The sequence below is a fragment of the Oryctolagus cuniculus genome, chromosome 13 (assembly GCF_051225735.1).
Source record: "Oryctolagus cuniculus isolate XC-2025 breed Fujian yellow rabbit chromosome 13, ASM5122573v1, whole genome shotgun sequence".
In the NCBI taxonomy this organism is placed as follows: Eukaryota; Metazoa; Chordata; class Mammalia; order Lagomorpha; family Leporidae; genus Oryctolagus; species Oryctolagus cuniculus.
In genome coordinates, this window is record NC_142879.1 from 29,425,209 (window position 1) to 29,440,831 (window position 15,623).

Below are 15,623 nucleotides of genomic sequence, written 5' to 3' on the forward strand. Positions count from 1 at the left end.
CGGTGCCACTAGGCGGAGGATTAGCCTAGTGAGCCGCGGCGCCGGCTTCCCTAAGGATTTTAAAACTTCAGAGTATCGGGACTGAAGCTGTACTTTAGTGACAGTGTGCCATATGAGATAGAGTTGGATAAGAAAGGACCTCAGGCCAACTGGATGCCTTGAGGTACTGGCACTGAAACTGAAGAAGCTGGAAGTAGGATCCAGGGCTTGTGGTTGTAATGGGATTGCCTCATTGCCTACAAAGCCATAGGGACTTTGGGGGCCTGGGATGAGAGCTTTAGGCCTGGGGTGACTTATTTTAACATGACAAGATAGTGCATTGAGGCTGTGAGTGTGGAGGGGGGGAAAGGGTTAGGTGTTCTCTAGAGTGCACAGAGTTTGGGGGCCTCCTTGGATATGTCGGTGGGCATGGAAGTGCGAGAGAAGAGGAGGTCTCCTTTGGAAAGATGCTGGGTGGAGAGAAAGTAATGCAACCTGCAGGGTGTTAATGAAACAAGTCACTAAAAGAGAATGACAAGACAAAGCGAGTTCATCAGGGATAAAACCCTGCATTGAGGAAGATGACATAAGCTAAGTCTGTCTATACTTAAAGGCAAAGTACCAATCAGAAGTTAAATCAGTAGACAGGAAGTGCAAGTAGAGCAGGATACTTTTGCCTTTTCCTGACCCCAGCATTTCAGTGAAAGCCATAGCTGGACAGATGTTTGAGAACGTTTTAGGTCCACGCTCTGAAACTTTGCAGGTACTCTTGTAAACCTTAGGATGAGAAAATGCTGGAGTAGAATGGAGAGAGGGTGACTGGGAGGCATAGACTATTAGAAAGGTAGCTTCCAGAGGCATCTGTGTGTGTATTGGGATGTCAAGTGGAAATACAGGGCCATGGTGGTGACAAAACCTTATGGAACCTCTAATTGCAGAACTGCTGGGTAAGATCTGGTGAGGTAAGTCTTAGGAGAGGGACATGTGGCTGTACAGGAGGGTCACATCCAGTCTTGGGAGTGTGCAATTGAGGGTTTGAGGATGGCTTCATGGAGGAATTGGTATCTAATTCAGGTAATCAATGGTTCTTAGGCATGAGCTGGGTGAAGAGCAGTAGCCATGGGAGGGTTTGCCTTTGAAGCAAAGGAAGAGCCATAGTCATAGGGGATCAGGGATAAAATAATCTGGTTTGGTTAACTTGCATTGTTCTTCTCTGTCTGGTACTTATTTTTACTTAGGGTGATTTCTTTTTTAATCAATAAGTTATCCCAATACTATTAATTGTATAACTGTCTCATTTCTACCTTATTTGCAATGCTTCTTTTAATGACATGAATATACTTAAAAATAAAGGGGAGGACCCTGAGCTTAATGATGCGATGCCTACATCTCTCACATCAGAGGACCTGGGTTTCATACCCAGCTCTGGCTGCTGACTCCACCTTCTTGCTGACTCAATCTTCTTGCGCTAATGTGAAACCTGGGAGGCGGTGGTGATGACTTCAGTAAATGAGTTCCTGCCTTGCATATGGAGGACTAGGTTGAGTTCTGAGCTTGGCCTAGCCTTTGTTCTTGCAAGCATCTGGGGAGGGAACCAGCAGATGGGATCTCTATATCTCTGCCTCTCAAATAAATAAATTAATTTGAACAAATAAAAAACTCTCAGGGCCAAGTGTTTGGCCTACTGATTAGGGCTTGATTAAGATGTCTGTGACCCACATTGGGGTACCTGGGTTCAATTCTTGACTCTGGCTCCTGAGTCCAGTTTCTTGCTAATGCAGACTATGGGAGGCAATAGTGATAGCTCAACTAATTGGATTCCTGCCACCCTGGTTAGAGACCTGGATTAAGTTTTAGGTTCCTAGCCCACTCCCAGGCATTGTAGGCATTCGAGGAGTGAACCAGTAGATAGGAAATCTCTCTTTCTCTGTTTCTTTAATTAAATAATAAAATTAACATGTGTTATTTCTGACCTTAGTCTGTTTTCTGTTTTATTTTTTCATCTCATTCTCCACTAGGTCAAGCCATTCTCTAAAATTCTTGCATATGTCTTAATAAAGTTATTTTTAGATATTTCATATTTCTTTTAATATTGTAAATAAGTATTTTTCCATTTCATTTAGCACATTCGAGATAATGTTAAAGTATTTTAATGTTATTGGGTTCCACATATTTATCATGTGTTCATCTATTTTACTGAACTTTTCTTTATTCAACAATTTTCATTATTCTTCTGTGTTTACCAGATATTTAATTCCACCCACAACTAATATGTCTTTTTTAATAATAATTGTTCCTTTTCTTTCTTTACTGACATTACACCTGTTAAAATTTTCAGAATTATAATTAGCAATCATTGTGAAATGAGTATAATGTTTCCTCTGACTTTAAGGAACTCCTCCAGTTGTGCTGTGATATTATGTATAATATTAAATGTTTTGTGGTAGATATTTTTGTCAGGATAAGAAATTAATTTTCTACTTCAAATTTTAAAGAACTCTGACATGATGGTAGAGAATATTGTCTAATGTCTTCTTCAACTATAACTGTGATGTATCTATATTCTTTAAACCTTTTGACTCTTGCACAATATTTCAAATATGTAAAAGTATCTAGAAGGAATAGTATTATAATTCTATCCTTAGCAAATCTTAACCTTGTTTCATGTGGTTTTTATGATTGTTGTTAGACAGAATAATACCAGAAGTTGAAGGCCCATCCCAATCTTACTGGATAGCCAACTACCCGCCCCCCATTCATTGGCTTTTCAGATATTCATGTTGCAGTATGTTTGTGTCTGTTTCTGAGCTCTCTCTTCTCTTTCACTGGTCTTCCTCTATCCTTCCAGTGATATGTCCAATCATGGGGCTTTTAAAAAATATATTTACTTATTTGAAAGGTACATTGACAGGGTGTATGTCAGGGGGGTAGGAAATACATATAAACCTTCTATCTGTTGGTTCACTCCTCAAACTGCAGCAGCTACCAGGGCTGGGCCAGGCTGGAGCCAGGAGCCGTAAACTCCATCATGGTCTACCGCAGGATGGCAAGGTCCCAAACTCTTGGGACATCTTCTTCTGCTTCTAAAGAGCATTAGCAGGAAGATAGATCAGAAGTGGAGTAGTCAGGACTCCCAACCAGTCCTCTGATATGGGATTCTGGCATGATAAGCAGTAGCTCAACCCACTGTGCCACAATGCTGGCTCCTCATTTGACTTTTTAATACCTAAAGTAGGTCTTTATATCATGGAGAGCAAATATTTCCATTTCATTCTTTTTTTCAAATATTTCTTAGCTATTATTGGTTCTTTAGTTTTTCATATGATTTTTATGTAAGGACAGGATAGCTACTAGGGAAGAACCACAAAGCAAGTGAAGAGTAAATATGATGGTGCTGCCGCTGCAGGTCACAGAAAAACATAAACGTTTCTCGAGGGCCAACCATTTCTGCCAAGAAGCAGAGGAGAACAACCCAGGCAGTTCTGCTCCTGGTCCTACCATGGCTCCTCTGGACCATAGATAAGTTTTTTTTTGAGAGAGGTAGAGACAGAGAGAAAGTTCTTCCTTTTACCGCTGGTTCACCCTCCAATGGCCGCTGCGGCTGGTGCGCTGCAGCCAGCACACCGCGCTGATCTGAAGCCAGGAGCCAGGTGCTTCTCCTGGTCTCCCATGCGGGTGCAGGGCCCAAGCACTTGGGCCATCCTCCACTGCACTCCCGGGCCACAGCAGAGAGCTGGACAGGAAGAGGAGCGATTGGACAGAATCTGGCGCCCCAACCGGGACTAGAACCCAGTGTGCCGACACCACAGGTGGAGGATTAGCCTAGTGAGCCGTGGCGCCGGCCCATAGCTAAGTTTTCATTTCTGCTTTGGGGCTGCAGATGGCCTGGATCCATCAAATTGGCACTTGTAATTTGAGATATAATCTTAATTTAGCCTTCCACCAGTTATTTAAACCTTGGATTGTTAATTGGAAATATAACACATTCCCAGGAAATTTCAAATCCCTCTAATGATAAACTGACAAATCTGAATACATTATTGCATATTGTACTTGGACTTTTTAATGAAAATCTCCCCAATGGCTAACTTTTGCAGATAAGCTCACCTCTATTGAAAAAAGGCAGGCTACACTTGTATTAAGCAACACTTTGAGAGAAGTGCACCCTCTGTGTAAGATGTACCTAAAATTAAGTTGTAAAAGTCAAAACGTTCAGACTGTTGGTTGCAGTGTATGCACTCTGGATTTAAGAGTTCTATGTGATGACTGGCAGTTCATGCAAATCTTGAATCTTCCTTGCTAGCTTCCAAGGTAGAGGCAGACGTGTTTCATCACAGTTGTTGAACAACAATAATGACAAAAGCAACACGTTGAAATTGCATTGATACAGACTCTTCTAGAGTTAAACACATTTTTTAAAAAAATCTGGTAATTCTGAACAAAAATTCAGGAGATCGGACTCTATTATCCCAATCACAGAGCAACTTCACATAAGAAAGAAAATGTACATTATTTCTTTTGTTCAGGGGCAACATTTTGAGATTGAATACCTTATTTCAGGAGTTAAAGCAAAACTCAATCTCGTTTTTCTTTTTTTCTTCTTGATATCATGGAACTGTCTCACTTTGATAATGAAGAGGTTGCCGACAGACCAGGGGAAGAATCAGGAGGTCTAAGACAACCACAAATATTTATATTTTAGATGATTATTTCTGTACCTTTCACTGAGACTCTCAATAGTATCAAGTCATTTAACCAGTGTCTGTGTGTATTGTTTGGAACTTGGGGGAAATTTGGAGTGGACTCTTCTTTTGCATGGGGGAGAGAGAAAAGGAAACACAAGGCAGTCTCCCCTCAACAGCCCCTCAGTGTTGTCCCTAGGGAAACGTTCCGTCAGCTTCAGGCACCCAGGCACACCTTTTATGTCAGAACACTGCCAGGTCCTGTGTGTATGTGTGTGCATGTGTGCACATATGTGTGTGAGGGTGTGTGTGTGGGGCATGTGTGTGTGAGGGTGTGTGTGCATGCACGTATGTGTGTAAGAGGGGGTGTATGTGGGCATGTGTGTATGAGGGTGTGTGTGCATATGTGTGCATATGTATGGTGTGCATGCACACATGGTGTGTGTACATATATGTGAAGGTATATATGCATGTGTGTGCATACACATATGTGCATGTGTATTCATGTGTGAGAGTATTGTGTGCATGTGGATGTATGTGCATGGGCATGTGTGTACGAGGGTGTATGTGTGCATATCTGTGTTCTTGTTTATATGTTTGTGGACATGTGTATGTGAGGGCATGCATGTATATGTGTAAACACACGTGTGTATGTACATGAGCATGTGTTTATGAGGGTGTGTGTGCACATCTGTGTTATGTGTGTGCATGCACATGTGTGTGTGCTGGCATGTGTGTATGAGGGTTTGTGTGTGTGCATATGTGTGTACATGTGGGTGGGCATACATGTTCATGCACGTGTATACACATATGTGCATGTGTGACTATGTATGTGTGTGAATGTGTGTATGTACATGGACATGTGTGTATGAGGGTCTATGTGTGCATATCTGTGTGCATATTTATGTGTTTGTGGACATGTGTATGTGAGGACGTATGTGTAAACACACATGTGTGTATGTGCACGAGCATGTGTTTATGAGGGTGTGTGCATATCTGTGTATGTGTGTTCATGCACATGTGTGTATGTGTGCACACTTTAGGGGTGGTCACGCTGTGAGGACTGCACTTTGTGGGGCAGTGTCAGCCTCAGAGCTCAGGGCGATCCTCGGCAGGTGAAGGAGAGACTGTTCCCAGAACGGTTATGTCAGGGCCTCTCCCTGCTATTCCTTAGGTCATGGAAGTAATGAGGTCAAGTGCAGCGTTGCCACAAGGGTCTCGTCTCTGATCTGGGAGCAGTGAGAGGCAGATTGGCTTTGCTTAGATGCACAATCCTGTTTGGATTTGGGGCCATTTCGCTGGTGATGCAAACAGACTTCCTGAGGAAATCCTCTGTCAGCTTTTCTGAAGATGTTCCGTGGTAGGCTCCAGGCTAACTCTGAGTCACCAGTGGATGAACACTCAGAGCTCTGCTTTTCAGCCTTTTTAACTTATGTGGTGGTGCAGCAGAGTGAGTGCTCCTGACTTCAGTCTTTCAGTATGAAACAGCAAAGCCTGTGCATAGCACTGCTGCAGTCAGAATAAAAATAGTCATTGTTCGATTTTTTTTGTATTGGCACAGAATAATTGTGTGATATTTTGGTACAGTTATAGACTATGTATTTTTAATTTTCTTCAAGATTTATTTATTTGAAATGAAGAGCATAAGAGATGGGAGAGAGAGAGAGAGAGAGGGAGAGATCTTGCACCTGCTGGTTCAATCCCCAAAGGGCTACAATAGCCAGGGCTGGGCCAGATTGAAGCTGGGAGTAAGGAACTCAATTCTGGTCCCCCACATGACTGACAGGGGCCTCAGTATTTGTGCCATCTTCCACTGCCTTCCCAGGCTCACTAGCAGGAAGCTGGATGTGAAGTGGAACAGCTGGGACTAGAACCTGTGCTGAGATATGAGATGTCGGTGTCATAAGTACTACTTAAACTGGTGTACTGCAACTCCAGCCCCAGTTCACTGAGTGTCAGTCAAGATAGGATATTTCAGTTCTCCATCGTCTCAAACATTTATCATTTCTTTGTGGTGAGAACATCACAGAGAAAGTCCTCTCTTCCAGCTATTTGGAATCAGATGCCGCAATGTTGTTAATGTAATCATCCTCTGTGTAAAAGAGCACCAGAACATTTTCCTCTCCCCACTGTGACTTTCTATGTTTTATTTTTCTTCCTGAAAAATAAGAGCCCACCCACACCCCACAGTCTTTATCTCCAGCTCATGTCTTGTCTTTATGATCCTTCCTGGAAGTAGATTCTTTTTTATGAGTAGGCAAAAAGACTGAATGAGATATCCAGGTGCCTGCACTGACCCAGGTACATGGATATTTGTATTGCTCCAGGTACATGGTATTTGTCTGAAGCAGAGATAAGGGACAGTATTGTAGGGCCAGTGTTGTGGTGCTGCGGGTTAAGCCTCTGCGTTCCTCGAAGGCATCCCCTAATATGGAGTGCTGGTTTGGGTCCTGGATGCTCTTCTTCCAGTCCAGCTCGCTGCTAATGCATCTGGGGAAGCAAGGAAGATGGCCTTCTGTACTTGGGCCCTTGACACTCAAGAGGGAGACCTGGATGGAATTCCTGGCTCCTCCTGGCTTCAGCCTGGACCAGTCCTGATTTATGTGGCCATTTGGAGGAATGAACCAGTAGGTGGAAGATTCTCTCTCTCTCTCTTTCTTTCTCTCTCTCTGTGTGTTTTCTGCTGTCTGCCACTCTGCTTTTCATATAAATCAATAAATCTTTTCCTTTTCTTTCTTTTTTTGTAAACCAAACCAAAACAAAACAAAAAAACAGGATTGGGTCTTAGCAGGCCTCTCCAGGATAATCAGAGAACCCAGGTCAAAGTGGTGTCTCCTTGGGGCAAGTGCCTGGGTTTGAGTCCCAGCTCTCTTCTGGCTTCCAGCTTCCTGTTGATGCACACTCTCAGAGGCAGCAGGTGATGGCTCAGGCAGTTGAATCCCTGCCACTCATTTGAGAACTGAGGATTCCTTATACCTGGCTTCAACCACAGTCTATCCCTTTGTGTGTTGCAGACATTTGGGGAGTCAACCAGTGGATGGATGATCTTGTTCCCCCCGCCACCTCTCAAATAACTTAGACACACACAAAACAGTGCACCATGCTAAATTGGCAAGGCTTTCATGTTCTTGGTACTCCCGGGACTAATTTGAAGTTGTTGAGTTCCACTCTGCGATAGTATACAGCAATGGTACACTGGCCAAGATACGTCAGTTTCACCTTCCCTGGTGTTTTATCATTTGAGATGGTGTTTTTCTTCTACAAATGACTTTGATACAAGCTATCTGATCCTTTTTCATGCTTGTCCTGGAGAAGATGGGAGGGATTTGAGTTAAATATTTTTATTCTTTTATATCAGAGCCCATAGTCCTACCAGATTTTCTAGATGTGACAGAGGGGACACTTGGTGGAAAAGAATCCAACTGGGTGCTTTGTTCTTTCTTACTCCCTCTGGGATCTTCTGGGCACAGAAGGGGATTGGCTTTCAGGATTTTTCTCCTGCATAAGAAAAGGCAGGAGGGTGAGACAAGATGCATCAGGAAGTGACTCCAAAGCTGTGATCTGAGACTGAGTAAAAGTTACCCATGTGAGAGAAAGAAGTAGAGTTCATGGCAAGGTTGAGGAATGACACATGTCAAGTCTTGGAGGCAAAATGAAAATGTTACATCTTTGAGAAACTGAAAGAATTTCATTGGGAAGGAGAAGGGAGGATGTGAGGATGTGAGAGTGGCACTCATACTGAAGGGTTTGTGCTCTATCCTGTGTACTAAATGAACTGCTACAAGATGTGTAGCTAATTTGTTAATTGTGCTAGGGGCACCACTTACTTTTGTAGCACACAGTTATCACACGTGTGTGTGTATCAGTTGCTTGCCATGTTCTTCACTGGATTGTATGCTCTGAGAAATCAGATGTGTCTACCTCAGTTTTATCCATAATGCTTAACATGATGGTTGGCAAATAGTAGATGTTCAGTGCGAGTTTTAGTTTGTGTCAGTGATTCCAGCCCATGGTGAGAGCAGGTATCAAAGAACGCTGTTCTGACATTGGCATGTGCATGTAGCTATTGACTGGTGGCAGCTTTGTGTTATAAGGAATCCTGGAAGACCATTACTGCAAAATGTTAAACACGAGTGATGATCTGGCTGCCTGCCTAGATCCTTCAGCCATTTAACTCTCCATTTGGGTTGCAGTTACCTTAGCATTAATTCACGTTCTGTAACTTATACCAATTATTTTTGCTTTTTGTCTTGAAGCCGCAGAATGGGTTTGTTTCCTCTTCTGCATTTAATCACTCAAATAGTTGAAATCAGCTCATTTGCCACCTTCCACTCTCAGTCTTCTTTTCCTCAGTATAAGGAACTCCAATCTTTCTGACCACTGTGTGTGAAAAGTTGCCTTTCTCTGTTTTGCTTGCTGTTTTGCCATTGTCCCTTATAAAGAATGACACCCACAGTTGGATGAGATATTTGAGAACATGGTTGAATACTCTTAAATTAGGGCCATACATTGCCTTCAATATATTCTATATGACAGTGAACATTTTAGTTAACAGGATTAACTGAGAAATAGAAGTAAATATAATGAAAATAGTGGCTTTATTATGTGTGTTATAGCCTCAGTTTTCATCATCTTATTAAAATTTAACTGTAACGTTAGCTACACTTCAAATATTATTGAAATACTTGCTTATAAAATATTTTGTTAAAATTTTAATGTAATATAATGGGATTCTTAGCTGGTTGAAATCAGTGCTTTATAGCTTTTAATATTCTGAATAAAACTTTCAAACTATTATTCATAAACACCTGATTTAACTTTTTTTCATATTTTAGGGTTTGGAAACATCTCACCACGCACAGAAGGTGGAAAAATATTCTGTATCATCTATGCCTTGCTGGGAATTCCCCTTTTTGGTTTTCTATTGGCTGGGGTTGGAGATCAACTGGGGACCATATTTGGAAAAGGAATTGCCAAAGTTGAAGATACCTTTATTGTAAGTGTAATGGACTTTTGACGACATGTATTTTTGTTTAACTTTTTAAAATACTATGCCTTTTCTGCTATCTTAGGAACAGTTAGTCAGTTATTGAGGTTTCTGCCAATTTATATGTGTCTTGACTAGCATGTAGCTCACTGTATCTTAATTATTTATGTACCTATCTGAATGAATAAATTAATGCACAAGGAAAACGTGATACTATGAGGCATTACTCAGAGTGTCGATGTCAGAATGTTAAATCTTAACATAGGGAGTAAATGGTGGATAGTATCATTTTAAAAATTTCTATCATACCTTTGTTTATTGCCGGTGGTATTGTAAGCTTATGAATCATCTTCGAGAATTTGTACTGACAAACAGCAAACATATAGCTTAATTTAACAATGACACTGATAGGAATTTATTTCAAGAATGTAGTACAGTAGACCAAAGGTCATACACATGAAGATGTTCTTGGTTGTAGTACATTAAACAAAAAGTACATAAAATGAAAATGCTTTTATTTAAATTTTAAGTAAAAATAATAATACATCTATGATTATAAGTTTGTGTTCTTGAGGAAAATTATGGATAAAGAAAATGGCTGTGTTAGAGTGGATTTGTAAATGGTTTGCTATTACCAGCACCACTATTACAAATCTATTTTTATTATTCAATGTTTCCTCTTTCCACAAAAGATTCAAAATATTTACATTTAATGCCACTGATAAAATGAAACTATTAAACACTGTTTTCTAAATTTAAATTACATTTGAAGTTTTAGCATTAGTCATGTTTCAGGTTTAAGATCAAAGGTAGCTCTCAAGCATTTTTACTGTTAGAGTGGAGTAAGACATAGTTATTCTAAAATAGGAGTTTTAGGGGTGGGCATTGTGGTACACCAGCTTAAGCTGCTGCTTGTGACACCTGAATCCTATGCCAGAGTTTGAGTCCTGGCTACCCTGCGTCTGATCCAGCTTCCTGTTGATGTATCCTGGGAGGCAGCACATAATGGCTCAAGGGTTTGGTTCCTGCCATCCATGTGGAAGACACAGATGGAAGTCCGGGCTCCTGGCTTTGGCCTGACTCAGCATCGGCTGTTTTTAGTGTTTGGGGAGTCAACCAGCAGATGGAAAATTCTCTCTCTCTCTCTCTCTCTGTCTCTGTCTCTCTGTCTTTCTCTGTCTCTCTCACTCTCTCTGCCTTTCAAGTAGATACAAATAAATGAGTACTTAAAAATAAAGTAGGAGTTTTCTCCTTTTCTTGGTATTGCACTTTTCTTGTAATGATATTAAAGGTATTCTGTACTTATATCGATAAAATGGGCAGATTAATGGCATGAAGTTGGTCATACTAAATGGTTCATCTTTTTATTCAGCAGTTTAGAGTTCCTACAGGATGCCAAGTAATGTTTTCATGTTGCATGTACATCAGCATATAAAAAATCCCATGCCTTCATGGCAGTGGTGTTCTAGTACCTGTGATCCAGCATTGGACACCAAGCACTATTCTGAAAACTTTACCGACATAAACTTTTTAAAGGCATGTCTGAGATGAGGATGGTGGGTTAGAGGAGCTGCTGTGGTCTCTTTACCTTCTGACACCCCAAAGGTCTTACCTCTAAAAATTCCTCTTGATCTGACATTCATTGACTAGTATATGGCGCATGATGTGACCTAAACTCTTTACAGATCCAGTCAGAGGTTAAAAATATACAGCAGTAACTAACCTCAAATCAAGAACTGGAAACAAATTGCTGTGCATATACAAACTTAATTTAATACATTACACTGTGGAGATTTCTCAATGGAAAAGAAAGTGAAAAATAGGGGTACTTAAAGAGAGCTGTGAGTGAAGGGGCGTTGAATTCTCATCCTTTCTGATACAGCAGGTACCCTTGTCAGTTGTACAGGTTAGGACGATGGAACAGAGAGAGAATTCACCTGGTAATCAGTCTGGACTTCAAGTCCGTTGGTTTTGCATTCTAATCAATTGAATTAGTGGCAGGAAAAGTCTTTGTAATTATGAAACATAAATTAACTTCATAATTAGTGGTTGCAAGTGTGAATATATAATTCTTTCAATTTCCTGTTCTATATATTTTGAAATTGTGTTTGGCCTACAATCAGTTGTATGTTTACAGATAGAAATATTTCAAAAGTAGTTCCAGTAAACAAATACTGCACATCTGAATTGTATTCTCAAATCACATGTAATTTACTTTTGAAAGCATTTAACCTGTTGTAGAGCTATGTAACTGTAAAGCAGCATGATTATTAGCATTTACTGTTTTGAGTTATCTATGCTCTATCCAATTCTCATTGAAAATTACATCCAAAAGGGAATAAAATAACAGGCTCACTTGCTGACAATAGTGTTTATATGGTCTTAGCAGGCATGCCAATAATCAATTGGTTCTCTCTCCCTCCCCCTCCCTCTCTCCCATCTACTTCTCTCTCCTACCCATCTGCATTCCATCCCTAGAAGTGGAATGTGAGCCAGACCAAGATCCGCATCATCTCCACCATCATATTCATCCTGTTTGGCTGCGTGCTCTTCGTGGCTCTGCCTGCGATCATATTCAAGCATATCGAAGGCTGGAGCGCCCTGGATGCCATTTATTTTGTGGTCATCACTCTAACAACCATTGGATTCGGTGACTACGTTGCAGGTAAGGCCTCCCTGGCCCCGACGTTGTGCTTCTAACTTGTGTCCTTTGGGCACAATCTTCATTCGGGTTTGTGACAAAACACAATGGCCATAGGAGTGTCCTAGGGGTGTCACATCAAAATACCACAGATTGGGTGGCATTGATGACGAGACATTGATTCTCTCACAGAAGCCGGGAATGGAGGTGTCAGCAGGGCCTGACCCCTCTGAGCCGCCAGGTAGAATTCTCCTTCGCCTCTTTCTAGTTTCTGCTGGAGGCTGCCAGTCCTCAGCCGTCCTTGGCAGGCAGCTGCCTCACTCCCGTCTCTGCATTGTGACCATGTGACCTCCTTGTGTCTCTCTTTCTATGCCCAAATCCCCCACTTTTTTTTAAGGACACCCGTGATATTGGATTAAGGGCTCACCCTAATACAGGAGGAGCTCTTCTGAACTAATTACACCTGCAAGGACCTGATCCCCAAACAAGGTCACGTTCTGAGATGTCCTGTGGTTTGAACTTCCTGGTAACTTTTTTGGAGGGTGCAGTTTAACTCATAACAGTGGCAAAGACAAAGAGTAATTGCATGATCTTGGTTGTAAACAGAAGGAGGACGTTAAGCATTTGTTTTTCTTTCTGTGAAAGAAATATTAAGTTCTTGGTTGTTAAGAATTGTACATGTCTACCTTAATTTCATAAAGCAAACATGTGCTTCTAGTCCTGGTTGGGGTGCCGGATTCTGTCCTGGTTGCTTCTCTCCAGTCCAGCTCTCTGCTGTGGCTCGGGAGTGCAGTGGAGGATGGCCCAAGTGCTTGGGCCCTGCACCCGCATGGGAGACCAGGAGAAGCACCTGGCTCATGGCTTTGGATCAGTGCAGTGCGCTGGACACAGAGGCCATTGGGGGGTGAACCAACGGAAAAGGAAGACCTTTCTCTCTGTCTCTCTCTCTCACTGTCCACTCTGCCTGTCAAAAAAAAAAAAAAAAGTGCCTCTTAGGTGGTTTTATTTATTTATCTTTTTGTAGTGGTACAAGAATTCAGGTTTAACTTATCTTTGCCTGTCCTATGTAGCCCCTTTCCTGACTTAATTTTAAAAATAGATGCAAACTTTAGAAGACTACTTCTTGGCTATCTTTTCTTTAAGATATTTATAATTTAATTTTAATTCTTAGGACCATATTTTTGACCTTACCTACAATAGGTGATGTAGACCTAGAATGTCTGCATTTTTCCTTCCACTTTTCAAGATTTTTCCTTTTTCATGTTATTTCAACTCTTGTGTGCTTTGTTGCTGTAACTCTTAGGTCTATCTATGTTCTAGTCAGTTCTACACTCTTTCCCAGTAATACCAGTTTGATCTGTTGTTATTGTTGTTGTGACTCTAGTTTTAAATAAATGATAAACTATTGTAAAAGTAGACATGCTTTTACTCTGTTGAGAATCATTTTTCCCAACTCCCTAAAATCTAAATCATTCTTTAAAACAAAATGCAGTTTGAAGTATTAGGAAAACAAGTATTATAGAAGGAGTGGGTAATTAAACTGCCCAGCATAGACTCCAAAAGCATAATTTGTTTTTTAAGAGAATTTTATACCTTCTTACTGTTTACTGTTTTTTCTTTACTCAAACTTCTTACTTAAATATTCCAGGAAAGAAAATATATTCTGCAGTTTTATAAAATTTTGGGATGGATAGTTCATAGGTTTCTATTGATTTGTTAATTGGAGTTTAACCTGGCAAAGCCCTCCTTGTGACGAATCCTTGTCTAATAGCCTTAAAAGGGGATGTTTTCATGAGCAAAGCTTTGCTTTGGGGCAGAAATGCTCTCTGCACATCTCTGTGGAGGAGGGTGCAGCTCTCTGCTGGAGATTTTTTAGTTTTACAATTATCAAAATGTGGAGAGAGGAGTTTCAGACTTTGTAACTCCTTATGAAAAGATCTGTTTCTGACTAAAATACCCATTAAGGATGTATAATTGTTTTAAGCAGAAGTAGAAAATGTGTTCATATAGGAGAAAATGAAATGATAAAAAGTATGTTTTTGGTACATTAACCGTGTACTGGCTTACCATTTTATAAATGTAATTAACAAGTTCTCCCAGCAGTTGTGGAACATACTGATATTATGTGACCAGTGCTATGGTGTCAGGCCAACGGCCTTCTGTTGCTTGTATTTAAACAGTGGACAGACTGGCAATCCAGTATGTGAACCTCAGCACCTAAGACACTCTAAAAAATAAGATTATAAATAAAAAAAAGTGGGTAGAATCCTAAAATAATGTTTTCTTTGTGGCCACTGCATAAACTTAGCTAGTGAAAAAATATTTTTACTTTATGGTTTTGTTTTGTAGATGAAAAAAACTTTCTTTTAAACTTTACCTTCAGGCCAACACTAAAATTGGCCAACTTATGGGGGCTATTCGTAGCCATTCTTAACTACCCAAGTAGAGGAATTCAGTGAAAACATCTGGTCTGTAGCAGTGGGGATCTTTAATTCAGAGTCACGGCACAGTGTCATAAGAGGACAGGGTGAGAAAATGATATATGTATGCCATTTAAAAAGTTGGCATGTACCAATGCCATCTTACTAAAGTGATCAGTTTAAGTTCATAATTGATCATAAAGATAGGATTAAGTATAAAAGGGATCACATAAATAAGACAAGTGTCTGCTAATAATAATTGATAGAATTAAAAAGGAGAGAACAATCCAACGTGGGAAGCGAGATACACGGCAGACTCATAGAATGACAAATGCCCTAAACAGCACTCTGGCCTCAGAATCAGTCCTTAAGGCATTCAGATCTAGCTAAAAAGCCCATGAGAGTTTTTCAGGCATGGAAAGCCAAGACACTGTGGCAAAAAATGACCTAAATGAAAGATCTCTGTGAGTGAGATCCCAGCAGAAATAATGGGCCATCAAAGAAGGAGGTACCTTTCTCTGAAGGGAGGAGAGAACTTCCACTTTGACTACGGCCTTGTCTAAATAAGGTCAAAATTTGTGAACTCAAGACACATCCATAGTCTTGGTAGCTCATGACAAGAGCCTCAGGTGATTACTGACATCATAAATAAGAGTGTCAGTTGTTAAATCAACAACAGGAGTCACTGTGCACTTACTCCCCGTGTAGGATCTCTGTCCTTAATGTGTTGTACTGTGAGAATTAATGGTAAAACTAGTCTTCAAACAGTACTTTATACTATGTGTTTCTATGTGGGTGCAAACTGTTAAAATCTTTACTTAGTATATACTAAGTTGATCTTCTATATATAAAGATAATTAAAAATGAATCTTAATGAAGAATAGAATGGGAGAGGGAGTAGGAGATAGGATGAT

The 15,623-nt window shown here is 40.6% G+C and overlaps 1 protein-coding gene across 7 annotated transcripts in view; it reads left to right on the forward strand.

The window, feature by feature from the left end:
• Positions 1-15,623, forward strand: part of KCNK2 (potassium two pore domain channel subfamily K member 2) — a 221,544-nt gene that overhangs the window by 150,725 nt on the left and 55,196 nt on the right. For all 7 annotated transcript variants that reach the window (XM_008268429.5, XM_008268431.5, XM_002717510.6 and 4 more), the window contains exons 4-5: positions 9,497-9,657; positions 12,127-12,313. In XM_008268429.5, the coding sequence (XP_008266651.1) occupies positions 9,497-9,657; positions 12,127-12,313 (348 nt within the window). The remainder of the gene's footprint in view (positions 1-9,496; positions 9,658-12,126; positions 12,314-15,623) is intronic.